Source organism: Pelmatolapia mariae, linkage group LG3_W (assembly GCF_036321145.2).
Source record: "Pelmatolapia mariae isolate MD_Pm_ZW linkage group LG3_W, Pm_UMD_F_2, whole genome shotgun sequence".
Taxonomy (NCBI): Eukaryota; Metazoa; Chordata; class Actinopteri; order Cichliformes; family Cichlidae; genus Pelmatolapia; species Pelmatolapia mariae.
The window spans coordinates 81121731-81144178 of NC_086229.1; the positions used below are offsets into that span (position 1 = coordinate 81121731).

General features: G+C 40.4%; 2 protein-coding genes across 3 annotated transcripts in view; both read left to right on the forward strand.

Annotated features, from left to right (window-relative positions):
• The first annotated feature begins 409 nt into the window (after nucleotides 1-409).
• LOC134619262 (doublesex- and mab-3-related transcription factor A1-like) lies at nucleotides 410-1799 on the forward strand. Its single transcript, XM_063465033.1, has 2 exons — nucleotides 410-887; nucleotides 1048-1799. Exons 1-2 carry the CDS (start codon nucleotides 410-412, stop codon nucleotides 1797-1799), a joined length of 1230 nt encoding a protein of 409 aa, XP_063321103.1.
• Nucleotides 1800-2586: 787 nt separating this feature from the next.
• LOC134619274 (glucosidase 2 subunit beta-like) overlaps nucleotides 2587-22448 on the forward strand; it is a 162588-nt gene continuing 142726 nt past the window's right edge. Inside the window, exons 1-6 of one of the 2 annotated variants that reach the window (XM_063465043.1) lie at nucleotides 2587-2760; nucleotides 3097-3213; nucleotides 5233-5328; nucleotides 10317-10374; nucleotides 11304-11421; nucleotides 16185-16314. In XM_063465043.1, coding sequence (XP_063321113.1) covers nucleotides 2679-2760; nucleotides 3097-3213; nucleotides 5233-5328; nucleotides 10317-10374; nucleotides 11304-11421; nucleotides 16185-16314 — 601 coding nt within the window. In that variant the 5' untranslated portion in view covers nucleotides 2587-2678. The remainder of the gene's footprint in view (nucleotides 2761-3096; nucleotides 3214-5232; nucleotides 5329-10316; nucleotides 10375-11303; nucleotides 11422-16184; nucleotides 16315-22448) is intronic. The other variant, XM_063465050.1, reaches the window with a different exon arrangement.

The window sequence follows — 22448 nt, forward strand, 5'->3', positions numbered from 1 at the left end:
ATTCTGTGCGAATTTGCATGTCATTTCAAACACAGCGCAGTTTTGGTTTTATTTCCTAAAAGAGAGGTTTTTTTTATCTGGTCTTGATAAGCTTCCAGTTTTTTTTGAAATTTTATTTGCCCTTTCACTCTATGGCCGCATGCAGTTGCAGATTAGACCCCCGCCCATTTATCCGGGATGCAAATAAACATGATAGGGCATTAAGAGGCTTGAGCGGAAAGGGGTGTGACGAAGGTGTTGTGTTTCAACTCAAACCACCTGGCGAGGAGACACTTAAGGCGCGCTGGTTCAGGGTGCTGGCGCATTACAGAGACTCCAGTCGCTTAGAGAAGTCCAAAACACCCGAATGACTTTACCGTAAACAGTTTTGCAGGACTCGTAGACTTTTTTTAACCCTCTCCTCTGAGCGATGGAAAACAGGATCCGACCCCTTGGTCTGACCGATCACACCTCCGGCCCGCTCGGTAGCCTGCCGGTACCCCCTTCCCTTCTGCGTCCTCCGCCTCTCTTCCTCCAGGCTTGCAACCCCACGCTGGAGAGGGGATACCCCCGAACCCCGAAGTGTGCCAGGTGTAGGAACCACGGCGTGGTCTCTGCGCTCAAAGGCCACAAGCGCTTTTGTCGCTGGAGAGACTGCGTGTGCGCAAAGTGCACACTGATTGCAGAGAGGCAGCGGGTGATGGCCGCGCAGGTGGCGTTGAGGAGGCAGCAGGCTCAGGAAGAGAGCGAGGCCCGGGATCTTCGGCTCTTGTACCCCTGCACTGGGATCGGAGGGGAAGCAGGGATCCCTCAGGGATCGTCCATTAGCGCCGGGGTACCCGTATCTGCCAGCAGTACTCCGGCAGCTCCCTGTTTCGATGTTTTTGGGAGTGAGAATCAGAAAGACGGTGAGTTGAAATGTGAGACTGTATACTTTGTCTTCATAACTATTTTAATACACAACAATGTTCTTCTTTTTGGTTCCTCTGCAGCTTTGGTGAACTTTGATTACCTCGTGCGCATTTAATTTAAAAGCTGTTGTCCCTTTTCTTTCATCCGTAGTTACAGTTTCTGAGGACAAATTAAGCAAATACAACTTTTACAATGGATTCATGGGCCGACCCCTGTTTGCACCCCATTCTCCACGGCTGCCCTCTCCAAGTGACAAGAAAGAGATGTCTCCCAGCAAGGACAGCGGCGGAAGTCAATCCCCTGCGATGGATCACCGCTCAGACCATACAGAGAGCCCGCAGAGGTCACTTCCCTCCTCGGATCCAGAGTCGGGGAGCGAGTCGGAGAAGCCCAATGAGTATCTGAGCCCGGACCGTGACCCCACCGACATCATGGCTAAGATCTTCCCCCATCAGAAACGGGACACTCTGGAGTCTATGGTGAGAACGTGCAAAGGTGACATTGTCAAATCCATTGAGCTGGCGTTGAACTCCAAAGAGAACAAAATTGACGCTGACAGCGCGCGCAGGCCTTCTGCGGGACTGCCCGGAGGGCTCGGTGCTCTGGGGGCCAAGTCTGCTTTCTCCCCGCTGCACATACCCGCGTCCCCAGGGGGAGACAGCCTGTACGGCCTCAGCCCTCGCCTGGGCGTCAGCCCCCTGCGGCTGGCCTATCCCTCCGCTAACGGCGGCATGGCAGGCTTCATGTCTCCATACATGACATCAGGACTGATGCCAGTGTTCCCACTGCGTCCACCCTTGGACTCTTATTCCCTCCCCGGCATGATCCGAGACCTGTCTTACATCCAAAGCAAGGAGTCTCTATGCAATGCAGGCCTGTACACACGGCTAAACAGCGAGACCAAATAAAAAAGGGACACATGGAAAATAAATAATAATAATAAAAAAGTTAACTGTAGCTTTTAAATAACCGCTTTTCAAGTGCCTCGAACCACAATGGTGTACTAAAATCTGACGACTTAATGTTTTTTTCTTAATGTAAATTTTGCAGATTGTTTATTATGAATAAAGTTCTTCTCGTTTTACACATTTTGTATTCATTTCGTGCAAATATATAATGATGAAGTGAGTCTCTTTTGTCGATGTGTTTTTTTTTTTCTCTCTTTTTTTTTTTTTTTTTTTTTTAGCGGATAAAAAAGAAAAGGGGAAAACAACTGCATGTGTAGCACTCAAAACTAACAAAAACCGGACTTTGTCCCACGATAAGTCTTCTGTTTCTTTTCTTTTCTTTCCTTTTTTTTTTTTTTTTTTTTTTTTTAAAACACTGGGGGGAAAAATATTCTACCATCTTTTTTTCTTTTTCGTTCCATACATTTTAGTTCAGGCTTATTTAAGTGCAGTAGTCGTAAATATGTTATGTGGAAGTGACCTTGGTGATGTCTGTGCTTGTGAAGGAGCTCCAGCTGTTAGACTACAAAAGATGTCTGCTGGCTCTCTACACTTAAATAAAATGCTTCAATTTTATACTCCCATTTCTAAAATGTAAATAAAGCCGTAAGTGCAGTAAATCTAAATCAAATTCGTCCTCTTTTTCGCCTCAGCTGCCGTTCGCCCCTGCGATTGGTCGGTGGATGATCACATGAACCTTAAACTAGAAACCAATAGAAAGCCTCAGAAGCGCCACGAGACCGCGTGTTTCAGGAAGTCGGGACACGGCAGTTTGAGATGCTGGCGGTGCAGTGTTTGAAACAGCCTTGAGCGGGATTTTATGAGGCAGGAGGCGCTGACATGCGTGTCTACATTATTGTCGCTGCTGTGTTTTGGTGTGGTTATGTGGACTCGCGGAAAGTAAGAGGAATATCCTCGTCCTGTAAGTCCATTCTTCCCTTTTAGCTTCCAGCTAGGTAGCTGCCCAATATATACAGAAACAGCTACATGGTGCTGAAGCTTTGGCAGCTCCTGGTTTCAAACGCAGGCAGCACGTTACAAGCTGTGATAACAGAGTACACAGCATAATAATGGTACATAACATTATGAGTGTGTAGTAGCAACACAACACAAACCTGCTGTTTTACCCTCCCCAGAGGATCCGTGCTAAGACACTATAAGCGCTCAAACTGATGCACAATGTTTGGCTACAATTCTGGTTGCACCTCAGAGCCAGCAGCGATTACAAAAGTGGGCGTTTGCTTTTATTTTGTAACAGATAAAAGGTTCTACAGGGAGAGGAAGTCGTTTCTGTGCATAGATGGGTCGAGAATGATCCCATTTGAGCAGGTGAACGACGACTACTGCGACTGTGAAGATGGCTCAGATGAACCAGGTAAAAGGTTAATCAGTGGGGCCAGCGGGCCCCTGTCTGTCAGCGTTATCAGTCTGTCTGGTCACTGTGACTCTCTGTTGGGAAATCAGTGTTTTACTTTTGAAGTTTTCTGCGCTCAGATCAGCTGCATGTGTTTTGGGGGGCAAAACACATGCAGCTGCATGCATAGACTGTCAATACCGAAGACATGCACTGCATGGACAAAACAATAAACCATGAAAACAAGAAGCCATGAGAACAAGAACCCCCACCAAGGCAGCTCACTCTCTGGGAAGTATTTACTTTGTATTGAGTACATATTCATATTGTTTTCTTTGTTATTTTTAAACATACTTCTAGAAGTCTGTAGTGCAGTAAAAACAAGTGCAAAGTGCAGGCTTTTGTTATTTGCCCTGCTGAAACCCATTTTAATATGCTTGGCGTAATTTTGATTGCAATACTTTTTAAAATTTATATGCCCGCAGGACATGTGCAGCCTTTATGCCATTGTTTAGTGAAATTTGTTGAATAATAAATATCAAGTGTCAAAAGTCCCCCCCCCCAAAAAATAAAAAAATTGTACATTGTAATGTAGTCAAATTGTTATGTATTTAATGATTACAATGTACATAATTACAATCTATTATTGTGATGTAAATGGCAAAGTAAGAATAAATCAATTCAGCTAAAGTCAAATAGTATCTGTTGGCAGAATGTCTTGAAAACGTATTGTCATTTTAAATAGCTTTATATCGCATTATTATCACTTTGACCTGCAGATTAATCTACTAACCTTTCAAGGAGAGGTCAGAGATCAAATGTGACATGATATTTTAAATTGTTAAATCCTACTTTATATGTTGACAACACCCAGCACTCTTGAAGAATCATAGTTTGTAGGTTATAAGTTTTTTTTTCAGTTTTCGACCAATAAATCATTAAATTGATCTTGAAGACATTGGTGGACGTAAACCAAGTTTTAATAGATTGTTAACATGAACCTGCCCTACACAGCTACAAAGTTTTATCAGTATTATTTCAAAACTTTTCAAGCTATCGTGTTTTCTGGAAGAATGATGATATGCAAACTCTACCATACCCTCTTGGTAAACATAGGCAAGCTTTGTGAAGTTACTGGATATTTTGTCACTTTGCCACAGAACCCACTCCTCACATGTGATGCTGTCTTCTGCAGTGTACAGGGGAGAAAGTAAACCACCTTCTGTGCTTTTCCACATCTTCACATTTTCTACTGTCCCTCCCCTCGATACGTCTTTGACAGGCTGTGGCTGAGACAAAATGTTGTGCCCCTGTTTCACTGAAGGTTCAGAGAGATGTTTTACAATACTCTTAGCTGCAACTTACACCTGTAAACTAAGTTCATGTCTAAGATGTGAGAAACCTTAACCCCCCCCCCTCCAAATCTCCTTAGGTTGAATAGTGCAAGTCTTTTCTCTCAAGGAATTCCAGAAATTAAGAAAAAATGCATGAATTGTTGTCTAATATAAGAAAATTTACAAGTATAAGTATAGGCACCTTAATGAAATCAATACAAACAAAAGAGACAATGTATGTGGAATGCATGGCATACCAGGGAGATTTCAGGGTTTAAATATTAAAAGATAGATGGCATTTTCTCTTGTGTACCATAAACGGGCAAAGACAGAGGAGAAACATCCCCGATTTCATTATGCAGTCGTGGCTTTTATCATTATGCTTTAAATCAAAGTCACACATCATTTACAGTTTGTATGTGGGGCACAGGGCTGCGGCTAACCTCTGCCAACACTAACCAGATTTGAGATACACTCATTTTTGAAATTTTAAAAAGACACACACACAAAATAATGATTAAAAACAAAAAAAAAAAACCCCATCAAGAATACAAATAAATGTTTAAAAGTTTAAATTTTTAGAGACAGTAATCAGGTGTAGTGGTTGATGTCTTTGCAAGCATTGTGAACAGTTTAAGGTAAATTCATTTATTTCTGCAAATTAGTTTATAATGCAGTGCTGACCAGTTTTCCTTGCTCCATGTAGGCACTTCAGCCTGTCCTCGTGGCCGATTCTACTGCACCAATCTGGGTTTTCGCCCGCACTACATCCCATCATCCAGAGTCAATGATGGCATCTGTGGTAAGGCTGTGGTTTAATATTGTGTCTTACTGTCGGCTGGTAGCCGCCTTTTCTGTCTGGATGTCATCAGGGCAACTTGTGGTCCTGGAAATCCCCGCTGGAGTGGAAACTACTGCAGAGGCGGTTTAAGTAACTTGGCAGGTATTCGTAGATTAAAGCCTACAGCCGTCATAGAGCACAGGGAACATTGTCCTATCACAGATACTGTATATCAGTATTAATGTATCTGTTGTTTGGTTATGTAGATATGTTAATACTTTTATTTTCACATGTTTGACACATTATAGCTGAGTGGAATAGAACCTGACTGATTTATTGGTGGGCTGATATTCTCTATTTGTCGTTGATCACTTTAGGCATTTAAAATAGATGATAAATGAAAATTAAAACAGTAAAGAACAGATGGGAGAAACGCCCTTCAGGCATGTTATGAATGTTGATGTTACATAGTTTATCCACCAGAGGGCACTGTGCAACTTTAGCATGCCTCAGACACAAACACTATGCTGAGGGGAAACAGGTAAGTACATAACTGAACAAAACAAACGTAGGGAAATCTCGTTATGTTTTATGTGTCTGAAAGAAAAAAAATTGGAATATCGGATTTTTATATCACAAAATATCGGTCTCAAAAACACGGTATCGAGCTGTGAATACAATAGATAAATGTTGGCAACCTCCATCATTAAGTTGCTCTTATTTAGTGATACGTGGCTGATGTTAGTGAGTTCGGGTGATACATCAGTGTTACAGAAGGTCATCTACTAATAAGAAGGTTAGTGGTTCGATTCCTGGCTGCTCCACTCTGCATGTCAAAGTGTCCTTGGGCAAGTTGCTCTCCGATGTGTTCATTGAAGTGTGAATGTTAGAAAGGACATCTCTCTATTAGTCTGTTTACCATCCAGCTGTGGTCTTCCACTTACCCGACTGTTGGTCCCTGGTGGGTGGCGCTGAAGTCTGTCCAATTTGAAAAATCACTTCCAGTGATATCAGACTTTTTCTTAACTCCCTAAAACTTAGCATTGTTATTGGCACCAAAAGTCCCATATGAGTTATCTCTCAAGTTTTTTTCTACATCTCTTTCTGTATTTTGATAATGCAATAGCATCACAACCACGTAATCATAAACACGCTGTCGGGTCTTCATCATATTAACTTAAAGTCCTGATTTTACTGAGTAAAAACTTGTTGTTTACTTTCCCTCCTTTTGTGTATTTTGCAGACATGGACAGGAATTTATGTTTTGCTCAATGTGCAGATGCTGACATGTTGATCTACGCACTCTCAGTCTTTTTTGTAGCGCAAACAAACGATGTAGCTTCAACAAACAGAACATGGCTGCCTTCACACAAATGCAGATGCGTACATACAGTCACTTCCCTCGCTCAGCTTTCCTTGAAAAACATCCTGCTTCTATTATTCTCAAGGCTTTCTTCCATTCTTTCTTGCCACATGCGCTGCCTAATCAGGTAGTTTTTCAGCCTCCCTTTCTTTTCCACTTTTGTTCTCCAGTAGCTCGCCACTTTGGATAAATTCAATACATTCTGCTGCTGACATCTCTGCTCTGTCACCAGCTCGTTCTGCAGCAGTAGCAATAGACGGCATGTAACCATCGCAGGAAATAAAGCTGAAGGAATGAAGCATGAAAGAGCGGCAGGAGAATATTTCCCAAAGCCTCCCTCACCCTTTCCTCTTTCCTTTTATTCTGCTCCCACTTGTCTTCTTCTCATACCTTCTCTGCTTTGAATGGAGCCACTTAATAGCTAATTCATCATCGCTTTTCCTCTTTGACTGGTTGTTCAGAGACATTCATTGGCTTCCCTTTTTGGACTGTAATGCTCTCTTTCGATGGGTCACCAATGGGGTTCTGGATAATTGAGAGATTTCACACTGTGCCCACTCTCTTGGGTGAAACATCAGAGAAAGAGCCAGATCTGAGCACTTACAAAACACCATGCAGCTGATGCTATAAGTGGCTGAAATCAAGAGACCTTCTTCGAAGCGCAGAGATGTCACGCAGACCTAAAGATTTAATCTTCAACTTTAAGGACGAAGATTTTCTGGGTAGCTCAACATGAAAGAGAATATACATTTGTCAGCCTATTAGGGCTGCATAATTAATTACATTTTAATCGTGTGGCTTCTCGCGATTAAATGAACACGATGCTGTAAATGTGTGATCGATCAGAAGAACACAAAGCAAAAGCCAGGAAAGCGCTCCCTAAATCATCGCTTGATGACCTGCCTGCTTATGCCAATCACAGTTGTTCCCTGCACCGCACAGCACGAGCTTTCCCAAATGCACTTGACCGCAGTGATATACTGTAGATAAAAGGCCATTACTGCAAAGCAACACAACTGTCATAATCGACTGCCTCAAAACACAACACAAGCTGCAGAATGATGAAAACCATGAAAAACATTGCAACAGCTGCTAATGTGAATCGTCCAGCTTCAACTCAGACGTCCATACTTTATTATTATTACTGTCATTACACAGAAATGTTTTGTTTTATGCAGTATGTTGAAGTTTTAAAGGATAATCTGATAGAGCACGACTGATATGGGATTTTTAAAAAGCGTACCGATATTTGGTGATTTAAAAATCCGATATTTTGATGCACTGGTTAATTCTTTTTCTTTCACACACAATAAATGTAACAATATAATTACACATAACAATAGCACATTGTTATATGTAGCAATATTCCCAGAAACTCCCAGAAAGCCTCAGATCAGCTGAAACACTCAGTTTATTTAAATCCAGGTTGAAGACTCACCTATTCTCAGCTGCATTTGAATAAAACACCAAATCCACACTTTTAAGCTTAAATTTCAAAACTTACATTTTAACTACTGATTTTATCTACTGTTTTTTTAATCAATTTTAAATCATGCTTTTTATTTGTTTTTGTTTTTTAATTTCTCTGTAAAGCACTTTGAATCACCTTGTTGTTGAATTGTGCTATATAAATAAACTTGCCTTGCCTTGCCAATATTCGGTTACACTGCTCATCTTTGCTGGGATCGCCTGGTTGTTTTTGGTCTTGCCTACAGAAAAGTTCCAGAGGTGCCCTCTGGTGGATAAACTATGCAACTTCAACCCTCATAACATTGTTGAAGGGCGTTTCTTCTTTACTTTTTAAATTTGAATTTTGTGTCAAATGCTGATACTTATATAAAGGCAAAGAGCTAATATTGACCCGTGATATTACGTAGTCTGACACTCTGGGAGGTACACTTCTTTGAGTTAATGGTGGCAACAAACTGCAATCCTCAAGGCACCACATGGGGCTGTATCCAAAATGAAGTCACTCTTGAAACAGTCTCATGTTAAAATAGGCAACTGTACTTAAGCAAGAAAGAAAAATCATTTAAAAAAAAAAGAAAGAAAAATCATATTTACATGCTGGTAGAAAAAAAGTTTTGCTCCATAAACATAATTTACACCTTCATAACAACTGTCACCTTTTAAACTTTGGTTAGGCTTGACTGCCAGGTGGAAACAGCCACAGGCGGCTGTAACCAATATCTGCCTGCTAAGATTCACCTTAGCTAATTGAAGTCGCTGAACTTGACCTTTCAACCACATTTGTGGTGCTGGTGCTTTTTGGAGCTCTATTACTAGAGTTATCTGAGCTATATTATCCAATAACATGCCTTGCTGTGTCGTTAATTGTACTGACAGCCTATCCAAGATGTCTGTGCTTCAGCAAGTGAAATTCTATTTTATTTTTATGTTGCTTAGCAGTGTCTGTGCTGCACCCATACACTGAGCTGATGCACTTTTCTAACCAGCGTATTCAGCCATGGTCACTTCTGGTTCCAAAAAACCCCAACAGCTTTAAACCTGAGCTTCACAAAGCACTGTCAGATGTCACAGTGGATACATCACCATGGTTTCTAGCCTTAGTGCTGTGCTAAGCTACAGTGCTGTGCAGAAGTCTTGATTTCTTTATACTTCCCTTCTAGGGAGCGAGACTTTCTCGTAAATATTAAAGTGGACTTGAGCAACAGGTGTCCGGTCTTTCTGAATAGCTTTTGTCTGGAAACTCGGCATACTGGCGTGGTGTGCAGTTTGTCCTTCAAAAAATTTTTGGAAACTGGAGAAGTAGAAGAAAAAAGAACTAAAAAAACCCAACTAAAAGTCAAACTACAACTCGTTTGACTAAAACTCAAACGAGTCCGATGGAGGGATGAACCCAAATTTGAAATTTCTGTCCTCAAGTATGTACAGAAGAGGTCAATTGAATGTTATAATAGTGAGTGTTTATGTCTGTAAAACTTAGTGGAGGCTCTGTTATGGGCTGTATTTCAGCCAGTGTTGTTGGGGATCAAAATCAATGGTATTATGAACACAGAAAAGTATCATCAGATGTTGATTCACTGTGCAATACCATCTGGAACGAGTCAGCTTCATATTTGAGCATGACAACGATCCCAAACGCGCTGCCAATGCAGTAAAATGAGTCATGGATTGGCCTCCCCAGAGTCTGGAGCTCAACATTATTGAAGAAGAGTGGGATCAGAAAACAGAATAAACAGCAGCCAACATCCATAGAGCTTTGAATGTCCTTTAAGAGGTCTAGAGAACTATTCCTGAAGACTACTTAAAGAAATTACAAGAAAGCTGCCTAAGACAGTTCAGGCTGTGTTAAAGATGCCGTTGAAGTTTCTCTTGACTTACTAGAAGAATTTATTGGCTTAAAGTTTCAGCTCAGTTTTCCTGTAGCATATTTGTGTTTATTGTTTGTTATAATTTTAATGAAAAAAACTGTGTACTCTATGCTGGAAAGCAAAATATTGCTTTTGCCAGAAAGCATCTTGTCTTTTTGTTGTTGTGTATTAGTTTAAGAAAAACCAAACTTTGATCTGTTATGTAGTAATAGAGTAAGACATTGTAAACATCTCCGTTCTGACAATGTGGTATGCTTTTCCTGTTTTCGTCTGTGTGTATTGGATTGGTTTCTCCTGTGTCTCTTTGCCAGATTGCTGCGATGCTTCCGATGAATACAACAGCCACGCTCGCTGCCAGAACACTTGCTGGTCAGTCGTCTCAAAATTGAGATTCGGTATTTATGTATTAACACATGTGCAGTTTGACTCGAAATATGTCACCAGACGCCAGAGGGTCCAGTTATTTAAAAATAAATATCCAAATGTGAAAAGATATTCATCCGGTCTGATATAAAACAGAGATCTTTGAGGGGACTTCACCGTGCTCTGAGTAGAAAGCTGCTTATCATAGCAGCAGTATGATGGACTCTGCGGTGAATCGGTTACTGTGCCACCAGGGGGCATGGTGTCACTATGATTTGAAAACTCAGGGCTGTGTGTGCATCACAAAATTGTTTTGAAGAGTTCATCTGTTAAATGCAAATGTGACTCACGACCTTCTTGCAATTTTTTTCCTCCTCCTCCTTTTTGCTTTAAACTGCTCCCACCACCCAGAGCCTTTTTTTTCCTGGGAGATAATTTAGATAAGTTATAAATTACACGGCGCAAAGGTGGAAGGTCCCTGAATACAAATGTTTATAAGAATTCATTTTCCTGCCACGATGTATTTATCATGTTTTTCTGAGCTGCGCTGCAAAGATGGACGATGCTGCGGCGCAGAAACGCAGCCCGCTGTGTATATGTCGCTAACCCACTTCTTTTGTTGACAGTCCTCTATTATTTCATTCACCGCGCCATTCGTCTCGAAGCCGCGTACAAGCAGAGTGTATCTCATTATGTTTTCACAAGGTCCGCACTCATATTGTGTTTGCCAGGCTTCAGAAACAATTTAGCCGAGCCGCAGAGCATCGGCCCCCATCTTATTTACTCTTCTATTTTCCCATTTGGATTCCTGCTGCATCGCAGGCCCTTAAAAATTGGATTGCGCCATCTCGGTGACCATAACAGGAGCGGCTGGCGTTTTCTCAGTAATGATGGGACTGTGCTTCCTCTCTTTCTCTCTCTCGCCTTTCCTCCAGGAATCTAGGACAGAGAGAGAGGGCGTACGTGGAGGGCCAGATGAGGACCTTGGATGAAGGTTTGCGACTCAAGCAGCAGCTGATTGAGGAGGGAGTGCTGCTCTGGAGGGAGAAACAGGTACATTTTTTTTTCTTGTAGAAGTTCCAGCTATTATGCGGCATGTGTTTGAAAACCACCCGAAAAGTAGATCCGTTCGTGTTCACACTGGAACTAAGCCGTCGTCTAAGCACGGCCTCTACGTCAGGAGAAAACTTGGATAATTTTTGTGATTTCGAGTTTAGAGGTTACAAAACTCTTACAGAACTGATTAACAGGTTTGAATCAGTCTTCCTCAGAGCAAAGAGTTAAATTAGTGATACAGCAGGGTAACATTACACTGAGTTGGTTTCTCTCTCCTGTCTAGTTCAGCATCAAAGTGGGATTGGAGAATCACCTGTTAACCTAACATGCATGTCTTTGGACTGCTGGAGTGATTGGAGGGAAATTGCACATGCACACAGTGAACATGCAGGCTTTACACAAGAAGGCCTCCAGCTGGTGGCTTCAGCACCACCGTGAGTCTATAGGGTCCAATAGGGGGTCCATGACCCTCTTGGGGACACTCCCATAGGGCTTAAAATCTGCGACTCTCCACCAGTTGTTCTTAGAACTGAAGAAGCTTCTTGGATGAGAGGTGAAGCATCTTCAAGGAAACTTAAAGAAGTCCAGACGCTTTTCTTTTCAAGCTCCATAGATTATGATGACCTGGATGACTGAGAACCTTCAGACAAGTCTAGAGACACATTTGTAAAGTGCTTTGAACCAACAGCTGGCTAGGATGAATGTGTGGAACTCATGATGGCTCTAATAAGAAAAGCTAGTGGATTATATTGTACAGGAAAGCAGTTCTGGTTAGGGGACTAAAGGTAAATGTACTGTGCTCGTAGTTAGGATATAAAGACACTCGGTTAACTGTTTTTCTGCGTGTGCTGCCATACAGTGGCTTCTACAGCGTTGATGGAAAGGTTAATTTGCTTTCATATATGCTGCGCTCAGAGCATTGCTATTCTAAGTGAGCAGCTTGTGATGCTGTTTTGATCATACATGTTCGCAGCACCTGCTGCTACAGGCGTCTGTTGTGCTCCCAGCACCAGTTTCCAGCACCAGCCTTAGCCTGCTGTGCAGGTACTTTTTGCCTTATCACAGTAAGAAGCTCGCTGCTCCCTAGCTGTCAAAAAAAAAAAAAAGCCCTGCTATTTTCCTCCCTCCATTATGTTACTTGGATCGTGTCGTTTTAGTTGATCAATTCATGTCATTTCCTGCTGAGTGGCCTCCAGTTTTAGCACAACAGACATCACTATGCTATATAATGCGTCACGTCTCAGATTCGAATTCTAGTTCGTACTGTTATCTGTAACCCATAAACATCATCATATTCTGCTCCTGCCACCTAACTTTGCATTTTATTGTGTCTCTTAAGGAATTCAGCTGTGACTATACTTCATTTGCCGTCGCTCTAAAGCAGTAAGGAGTAAATGACTGGGTGTAAATCAGCACCAGTAAACAAGTACGTGAGCAATCAGGCCTTTTTTTTTCTCTCTCTCTTTGACTCCTTTGCAGAACTTGGGGTCGAGCAGCAACTGCTTTACAGTTTTTCCTCTCCATTTGCACATTTACTTCAGCGAGCACTGAGCCAATTTAGAGACGGACTCCTGGAGTTTGGTGCAAATTATATGGTAAATTTGGCAGCTGCGGATCTCCGAGGACGCTTCAGTGGTCTCATTACTTAATGCATTAGTGGCCTTTAGAAACTACAAGTTACTTTCCAACACTGCAGCAGCTACAGCTTTAAGTGTATTAGCGATTGAAATGGCAGCATCTGAGTGTTGTTCATCATGATTATTTGGATTTTGGACTCTTTGTTGATGCAGCACATTTACACTGTTCTGACTTTTTTCAGGGCTGCTATGAATCCTTGTTATTTCCTGCCCTGATTATTCATTTCTAAGGTATCTTGAAGGATTCTAAGTACAGCTGTTTAAATCTTGCAGCGCTTATAAAAGATGTCAGGAAAAAAAGAGAGAAAGAAACCACTTGTTTACAGCACAGATTTGTCTGAAGGCCACTTTTTATCACACTCACATGTGCGAGCTCACACATGTCTGATTTGCCAGCTGATGATCCCTGGGTTTTTACCCTGCACTCTGGTCTATTTTCCTTTCTTTTCCTTTTTTTCCCCCTCTCCGTGTTCTTTTCGGTGGCAGCTGATTGGCAGATCGAGGCTGAAGTGTCACCCAGCCCTCCTAGCCCTGCCGCACTTTGCGATCCTCTTTTCTCAGCGTGTCTCTGTTGATATGGCAGGGTTACCTCCGGGGCCTCGTGTTGGAAACCTTACACAATGACTCAAAAATGAACTCTTCCTGTGGTTCAAGGGTTCAAGAGGAAACTGTTAAAGAAAACACTTGCGATCAAACTTTAACCAAAAAAAAAAATCAAATTAGAAGCTGAGCGTGGCATTGTAGCCTCACGTGCCACAGAACAAGCAGAAATGGGAATGCTGCTGTTAATTGAATACAAATTGGTATTCAATAAAACCCATTTCACGATGTTTGCTATTTATTGGCCCACTCTTAAAAGTACATGTTAAAGCAGGAAATGAAATGCAGTATCAGCCATTCCTTATCCTCAGAATCACTTTTCTCTACTTTTTTCTTTTTAATTCTTTGAAGAATTTGCAACAGCGAGAAGCTTTATATTAGTTTCTGGTGTTTTCTACTTCTTTTTTTACACAATGGAAGAACTTTTTGCATGTTATGGGTGTTTTTTCCACAAGTAAATATGTTCTTGTACTCCTCATAATGGAGCCCATAAATCACAGCTGCAAGCTGAAGGTGTCTAAGCAAGCAGCATGGCCTAGAAAGGTAGTCATCCCTAGCTGAACCTCGCAGAATCCATCACTGCATTATGAGAGTCTCTGAGGACAGATTGGAAGGCAGAGTTGACACACACACACATGCACACACACATGCACGCCAACAAGGAGCTGCTGCTCTTTCATATTAATTGGTCCATTACAGAGAGTGATGATAGGTTATGCTTGGTTGTCAAAAGCTGTCGTATTTGGTGCGACAGCAACACCTCCTGATGCAAGTGATTTAAATAGTCCATTGTGCAGGCCCGGCTGCTGTGGTACAAGTTTTTGTAAATACACGGTGTTGGTTGGTTCTCTTCCGGAGGCAGACGAGGAAACGGAAAGAGAGAACAGGGAAATTCTCGTGCTTCTGTTTATCTGTCAGTTTATCTCTCAATAATAGTCTCTGTGCTTTGTTTATCATTAAGAATGTTATTATAATGATGTTAGCATATGTACCCTATGGCCTCCTTAACTGGTGGGCCAATATCAATGAAACTTTGCATGATTATAGTCACACGAATAGTGATTATTAACATTTATATGTTTTCAAAAAGATTTATTACAAATCTCAATTCTTTTGATTTATGCATTCATCACCCCCCTGCAAATACAATGTTAGGCCGTTTGTTTCATGTGCGACTGTCAACATATACCTGCAAAATTTGTATCAGCGATGGAATTTTGTTCAAGATGCAGCTAAATACGGGATGAAGAACTTTACAAAGTGCCATGAGTCTGCTAGTGTATATAATCACAGTGTACACAGGAATGAAATGGTTTTGAGTGCTAAACAACAACATCCACACATGCTTGCTTCAACAGTGCTAACATGCTGCTATCAAGCAGGTGGGAGGTTTTCTTATGGACATCCAGCAGCTGCTCTGACATTACCCACTGGTTTGTAAAATCCTATTTTGATGCCTCGATAGAATTTGAGTTCTAACATGTCACACTATAATTAGCTATAGAGAGCAAAAGGACTATATGTACTAATCTATAAATATGTTAATTTCATTATTAAAGCTTTTAAGATGGTTGACTCAAATGCCCTCAAGTGGCCATTCAATGAACTGCGGTTTTTAGCATTTCTGCGTTGGCTTCATTTTACTGCTCTGGAGGTTTATAATTGTATTTACCATGCTACCATTAAAGGACTAAGCACGAAAAATGGATGGTGTTGGCATTCTCATTAGTTCTGTAGGTATTTGAAATGCTGAGCAAAATAAAACTTTGATTCGATGATGCTGCTAGATATATATCGGGGGATCATCAACATTATCACAACTTATTCATGCTCACTCTGTGGTTGACGTTCAAGTCCGTGTCAAATTTGATTCCAACGCATCTGTTAGTTGCTGAAACATTTCACCTTAAACTGCAGCTGTTGGCTCCATGCACCAAAAAGTTGAGTCTGTTCATCTGGACGTAGCGTTTTCAGTGGGAGAGTGGTTGAGTTATCGAAAAGACCAGCCTGTTTCCAAAATGTTTAGAGTCGATATCTGGAAACATTGTATAATAAAGTAATGAGCCAACCAAACGACAGAGAAATTAACATTACTTAAGAAACGGTGTCTGTTTTTAAAAAGTGTGGCAGTACTGTGTAGGTTGTCCCAATCTGTAACAACAGTACAAGCCTAATAGGAAATGTTGTAATATTGCTTTACTTTTCTGGGATTGTCTTTCTGCAGCCAGTATCCAATACTTAAGACTTATTAAACTGAACAATAGCCAAATTTATGAACATCAAATATGAACGCTAATGTTCTTTGGGCTAGTGCAGCTTGCATGAAAGTTACATTTCCAAAGGACGTTGATTAAAAAACCCCACAGTAGTTAGATTCAAGATTGTAATCAATCAGATTTAAGACCAATGCAAACTGTTGCTACTATCTTGCATGCTTACTGTAAAGTATAGTTATAAATAGCTATAGATTTGACAAAGTTGGCCATGTTTTTTCTGTTTTTTGTTTTCATGTCATCTCATTAGGCCCAGCTCAGAGAGCTCCAGCAGGTGGCTGAAGACCTGCAGGTCAAGTTGGAGGAACACAGGAGGAAAAAACATGAAGCCGACCGACTCAAAGAACAAACATTAAAGGCACTGGAAGCAGGGGACGGTGGTAAGGGTCATGCCATTTTTAATCGGAGTCATTTAAATCTATTTGCTCCTTTCACCAAATTGCTTCAGTTTGTGGTCAGTAGTTAGGCAATTTTAGCAGCTGCGGGGCAACTTTCATTTTATTTCAGCTCGACCTTACATTGAGCAAAAGTAAATTGGCCTGAGAACCTCAGGTCACACGGTCAGGATGACAAATGGTAGAAGATAGGGAGGAGCTGGAAGGGTTAAATACAGATGCCTGTGTCGTTGAAATAAGCGGACTGGGAGAGGATTGCTGAGCAACAGCATATTGCATTTCCCCCAGCTCTCTTTTTAGGTTCCACAAGCCTTCAGAGAGAAGTTGCTTATGACTCACTGGAAAATTCCCTTATCACTGCAAGCACAAGCTGGCTCGGCATTTAAATGACGTTCAGACTTGTGTATGTGAACGTATTGAAAGTAGTGAGGCTGGATGGGAAACGGGCTCAGTCGTTTTTAGCTCTGTAGTCCACGTGGATTTAGAATCATTAAGTCTGTGTTGGGAAGGCAGGGCATGGAGACCGTTTGGGTTAAGTTAGCTTAATTTTAGATTTAGTTTTAGATTTCTAGCTTGTTGCAGCACAGATATTAAAACAGTCCTTCATGTTATGCCTCATAACACACAGAAATAAAGGATTTATTAATGTTTTAAACTTCTGTCCTATTCTTTGCTCATCCATATATCAAACAGCACACACCTAGATATTGTCTTGTGCTGGTAATTGATTCTGCCTTGTGTCAAAGTGGTCCTCAAAATAAAAGTTTTGATTGCAATAAAGGTCATTTGACTTTGGAGCTTCTCAGAGCACACATCCATCATGCCTCCCAAGGTGTGCAAGCTGACCTTTGCTAGTCGTCAGCCCCCCCCCACCACACACACACACACACACGTGTTCCCTGCGCCACCATCCTTCACTTCCATTACTGCTCATCTTCAAGGTGTTGCAACCATCAGTTTTCATTTCTGTGGTCGTGTTGGCAGGTGTTGTCTATGTTTTGCCATCCATCTGGGGTCTTATTTTGCAGTTTTAATAAATGTGTGAGTTCATGTGTGTGTATGGCTTCTTCAAAGTTCCAGTCTTTGTCCTGCTTATGACGTTACTTGTTGGTGAATGTTCATTTATCTGCTAACAGTAGGACCTGAAAAATGTATTGATGTGACGGTGTATCTTATTGACTTTTTTTCTTTCGCTATGGTGTGGATACGCTGCTGCCAAATATTGATATCTTTATTTAAAGATTGCAGGTGCTCTAGATGGATTCCCACAGCAGTTAAACTCCCTGAATCACTGCATTATGACTCATTGAGGTGGTGCTTATTAAATGAATAAGTGTAAGTGAACAGAAGTTAAATAACTCGGGCTAAAGAAGAAGGAACTCATGGAGGACAGATCAACAGTTATGACAATGCATGCAACCAGCTCTATTTTCTCCTTTTTTAGAGACATTTTTCAGATGTTGTAGCAACGTACTGCAGGATTACTGTATCGCAGTATAATTGTTATTATTATGGAATATCATGATAGTATTTGTATAATGAGTTAAGGCCTTTAAACACCAGATATGTAAATTCTGTAAATTCTTAATGCAGACGGTCACACCAACTATGTAATTCACATGACAAATTTGCGACATTTATTCTTTCGAACCAAGCTCGCTTTTTACAAATGATCAGCTCTGGATAAACAGATCTGACCAGTCAAACCGCTGCATTTGGTAACAAGTGTGCTTGTAGCTCAAAATGAACACCACTGCTGAATATAGAAATAATAAAATGGTTCAGTTTTACCTCAGACACTCTTGAACTCTTGAACAAGAGTTCAAAGTACAAAAGTGGCCATGATACAGTGTCAACTCCTGGACCGAACAATGAAATTTTCCCCCGTTGCTGCCTTCTTTTAAGAATCGGACATACCCAGAATCTCCGTTTCCTCCTTTTCTTGTTTAGAAACATTAGGACTAGCTCATCATCGCTTGGTGCAGACTTCATTTCTTTCACAGTGGGTTTCTTGAAGACAAATTTTTTGCAAAAAATGCAACATTTTGGCATGTATATATGTTACACAACAAGTTTGGATCTGAAAAATCCAGAATTTCCTGTCATGTTTTTCCAACAGGCTCCGTGTGTGATGGCCTTCACTTTGTGATTCGTACTACTGATCTATAACTCACTGAAAACTTGATGGCTATCATTTGGCTAAAACATAATCCTGATGTTTTTGATTCATTTCAGGAACCACGTGCCTTTAAAAAAACAAACAAACTCTAGGATGTAATTTAAGGGTCACCAGTTTTACTCCAGTTTTAAATTAAATCGTTATTACCCATTGTTTTTTTTTTTTACAATTGTTACCTTTACAAACACATTCTCATTACATAGGGTTGATCTCAGGTCTACACGAAAATTGCAAAACACAGTGAACTAAATTACCACATTTTCTTTTATGTCACTGTAACTCTGTAGCATCATGTTTGTCATCAGTGTCACAGTTGTGAAATAATAATTAAGAAAGCCTCTTCAGTTAGTTACCTTAATTATACATTTGGGTCGCAAGAAACATTCGATAAAACAATTGCCTTAAACGACCTTTTAACGTTGTACTTGTGAGGACACGCATTGAGTTACAAACAAATATAGAAACATCACAACAAGACAGACACTTTTTTTCCACGAATATCTTGTCTTTCCATTTCTGACCTGTCAGTCGCATGAGTCAAAATAAGAATGAAAAGCCAGAAGAACAACCAGCTGAGCCTGCAAAGTAGAACTTAACAGTCTCTCCCTTTACAGCGCCTGTCGCTCAAACGCGTCTCCAGGGCTTCATGCGCAGTTATTGAGAAGTTTTAAAGGGCCAGGTTATTTGTACCCTCAAAGAAAATTAGTTTCCTGTGGCACATTGTGTGCGATACAGTGAAAGAAATATTGCAGGACTTTTTGCGGGTCTTAGACGTGACAGAACAACATTCTAAGTCGTATTGATTTAGATATTTGTAGTATACAGTTCATACGTTTATTAGATTCTAAACAAGCACCATGCATTTGCCATTTTCCTTCTTTTAAATTATCAAATTATTTTGTTAAGGAACTACAACTCAGTCAATGAGTCCAACCTTCACATATGTCCCATTTTTATTAGGAATATGCTTGTTCATAGACACAGCTGGGTTACTCAGTGCTCTTCTTTTAGCAAAGCAGTGGGCTTGATTTTCCTTTTTTTCCCCATTTTGCCGAGCATGTTGGGAAATCAGGAGTAAATCCTCATTGAATAGCAAAGACTTTGTTATTCCCAGCTAATGAGAAAGGACGCTGATCGTGTGCGGTTGTTTTCTTTCCGTCTTAATGGCATCCATGATAAGCCTTGGGTTCACGTCGAGGTCTCCTCCCTCTTTAATGATGTTTGCTTGATATTAACTCCATCATATAGAGGCACAGTGTACGACCCGTGCTAGTTTCTCTCTTTTACTGTACATGCAGTAATGCAAAGCTACGCAGACTTGAAGTTCATCCACAGTTTGAGGGGATTTCCTCAAGTTCATTGGTAATCCACTGGTTGACCTGATTTCTCTAGCAGACCGCCTTGCAAACCACTTCCATTCTGCTCGTGTGCAGTCGTGGATGGCCTGTAGCATGAATACAAAGATTGCAGAATGCCAAGGCGGCCAAATAGGCTTAGTTTGCTGTCGTTATAGCACACCACACACATTTTCCACATGTAATTCAAAGAGTTCATCAAAGGCTGGTTATATTTAAAAAGTACACTCATACATTTTGGTTGTAAACAGTAAAACTCCAAATGGGGAAAATATTCTGGACCACGCAGTTCAACCCACTTTATAATTATATTGAAACAGAGTCGACTCAGATGTTTGATGTGTGGGCGTACCTGAATACATTAGTTGCTAAATACATCTTTAAAAAAAATACACATATTGTGTTCAACAAGCGTAGCTATTTTTACAGCTATTTGTACAGCTGCCATGAACATAAGGACGACCCAAACTTTTGTAACACGGATAATTTTAATAATCACTTTATTTTTTCAGTTTATTTAACTTTTTTTTTATTTTATTTTTTTTACAATTGTACCAAAAAAGCTCCCAAACAAAACCAAATCATAAAATATATGATTTCATGTATTCTCAGTTACCGTCTTCAAATCTTTTTTTCTAAATTCAACCAATTCAATGTCATTTTGTTTTTTCAAAATTGCTCTCCCACGTTTCGTCAATCAGGAGCAAAGAAAGTGATCTTTGTAAGAGGCAAACATCCAAAGCTATTTACAGTTTTGCATCTTATAACTAAAATAGAGTGTTAGGATTGTTTTCAGAGAAGTTAGGATGGTGTATAAAATGTTGAATTTAAAAAAAAAGTTTGCTGCTTTATCCAAAATATTACCAAGACATACTAATTTAAATGACAAGTCTCTTTGCAATTTGGAAAATTTAAAACTGGCTCATTAAACTGACTTGTTTCAAGATAATACTTACTGAATATTGGCGCAGTCTAAGATCCTGTATCTTTCCCAGACAACTTTTAATAGTACAAGTTGGGGATAAATCAGACCTGCTGTAGATTTCTGCTAATAAGGCCCATTGTATGGACTGATCCGAAGCGGGTGTGTAGTCTGAGTCTGGGATTGGGGCCATCGCCTCTACCTTATCTGCTTAACATGAACATAGTAGACAGTGTTGGGAAGGTTACTTTTAAAATGTATTCCACTACAGATTACAGAATACATGCCCCGAAATGTATTTTGTAACGTATTCTGTTACGTTACTCAATGAGAGTAACGTATTCTGAATACTTTGGATTACTTAATATATTGCCATGCTTTTTTACAACTACATGAATGTCCTATTGCTGTGTGATTTATTACTATTACTAAATGGATACTCGCCATACCAATACCAACTAGATTTTTAAATCTTAATATAAATGAGTAACAGTAGAATGGACATTAGGTAAGGCTGCACTTTTTGCGATCTCATATAGAAAACTATTCCGCACGTATATAAAACAGGTTCGCGGCTCTGAACTGTAGTAAAGGGACCTCTGACTAATACGTCGGGTTCCGTGTCGGGCTCGTAGCCGAAAACTAGCTTTACTTTGTTGTCTGAGTCAACTTTGCTAGCGAGAGACAGAGAGAGGCGTTGAAAGGCTGCTCCAACGGAAATTATAGTTTCGGAGGAAAACACGAACACAGTGTACAGTCGAGTCTTAATAGCTTACTTACAACTGGGCTACACTGCCCATGAGGCTACATTCTTTAGGGCTGTGCCTGTAACACTCTGCCTATTGTCTTCATATTAAATATTTTTTGGAATAATAATTTTAAAAAATATTTTGTCACGTCATTATGCGGGCTGCAAGTAGAGGTGACATGGGCCGCGAGATTGAGAGACAGGCATTAGAGCCTCTTAATGCGTGTTTTGTTTGGGTTTCCACTGGCGTGGAATTACCAAAAATAGAGAGGGGACAGCTTAACATAAAGACCGCCGTGTAATCCATTTATTTAAACAATGTAACTGTATTCTGAATACCACTCTTTTAAACGGTAACTGTAACGGAATACAGTTACTCATATTTCGTATTTTAAATACGTAACGGCGGTACATGTATTCTGTTACTCCCCAACACTGATAGTAGAACATACTAACATAGAGCATAGTATGTGTGTGATACAAGGTTATTGTCTTTATTTCTGAAGGCGTCAAATAAAGATGGGATTCAGTATCCTTTATTTGATTTCTTTAAAGTGGACTTTGACTTGCAGATAGAGTGCTGTGTAAAATTCTTGAGCCACCCCTCATTTCTGTGTATTTTAATTTCCTGTTATTTTTGTTGAAGTTTCCTTGAGAAACAGTTGTTTTGACTTTATGAAGGTCTTTTAAAGCTTTACAGATTTATGAATCACTGAAGGATTAAAAAAGGCACCTAACTCAAGGGATAAACCAGTGTCGTGTCGACACATAGCAGACAACTCATCAAAGAACCAAATGTAAATTGTATCTTCAGGCACTTTGTTACCAACATCTCGTCAAAAACTCATTATTTGTTCACATTTCTTTAGTTGAATTTCTGAAAAATGCAGTAAGTAGTAGTAAAAAACAGTAAAA

What these genes read in the sequence shown, in the direction of transcription:
- LOC134619262 (XM_063465033.1), top strand. Translation starts at nt 410, where the DNA reads ATGGAAAACAGGATCCGACCCCTTGGTCTGACCGATCACACCTCCGGC. An exon ending in GAGTGAGAATCAGAAAGACG is followed by an intron (nt 888 to 1,047) that starts GTGAGTTGAAAT and finishes CCGTAGTTACAG; the next exon opens with TTTCTGAGGACAAATTAAGC.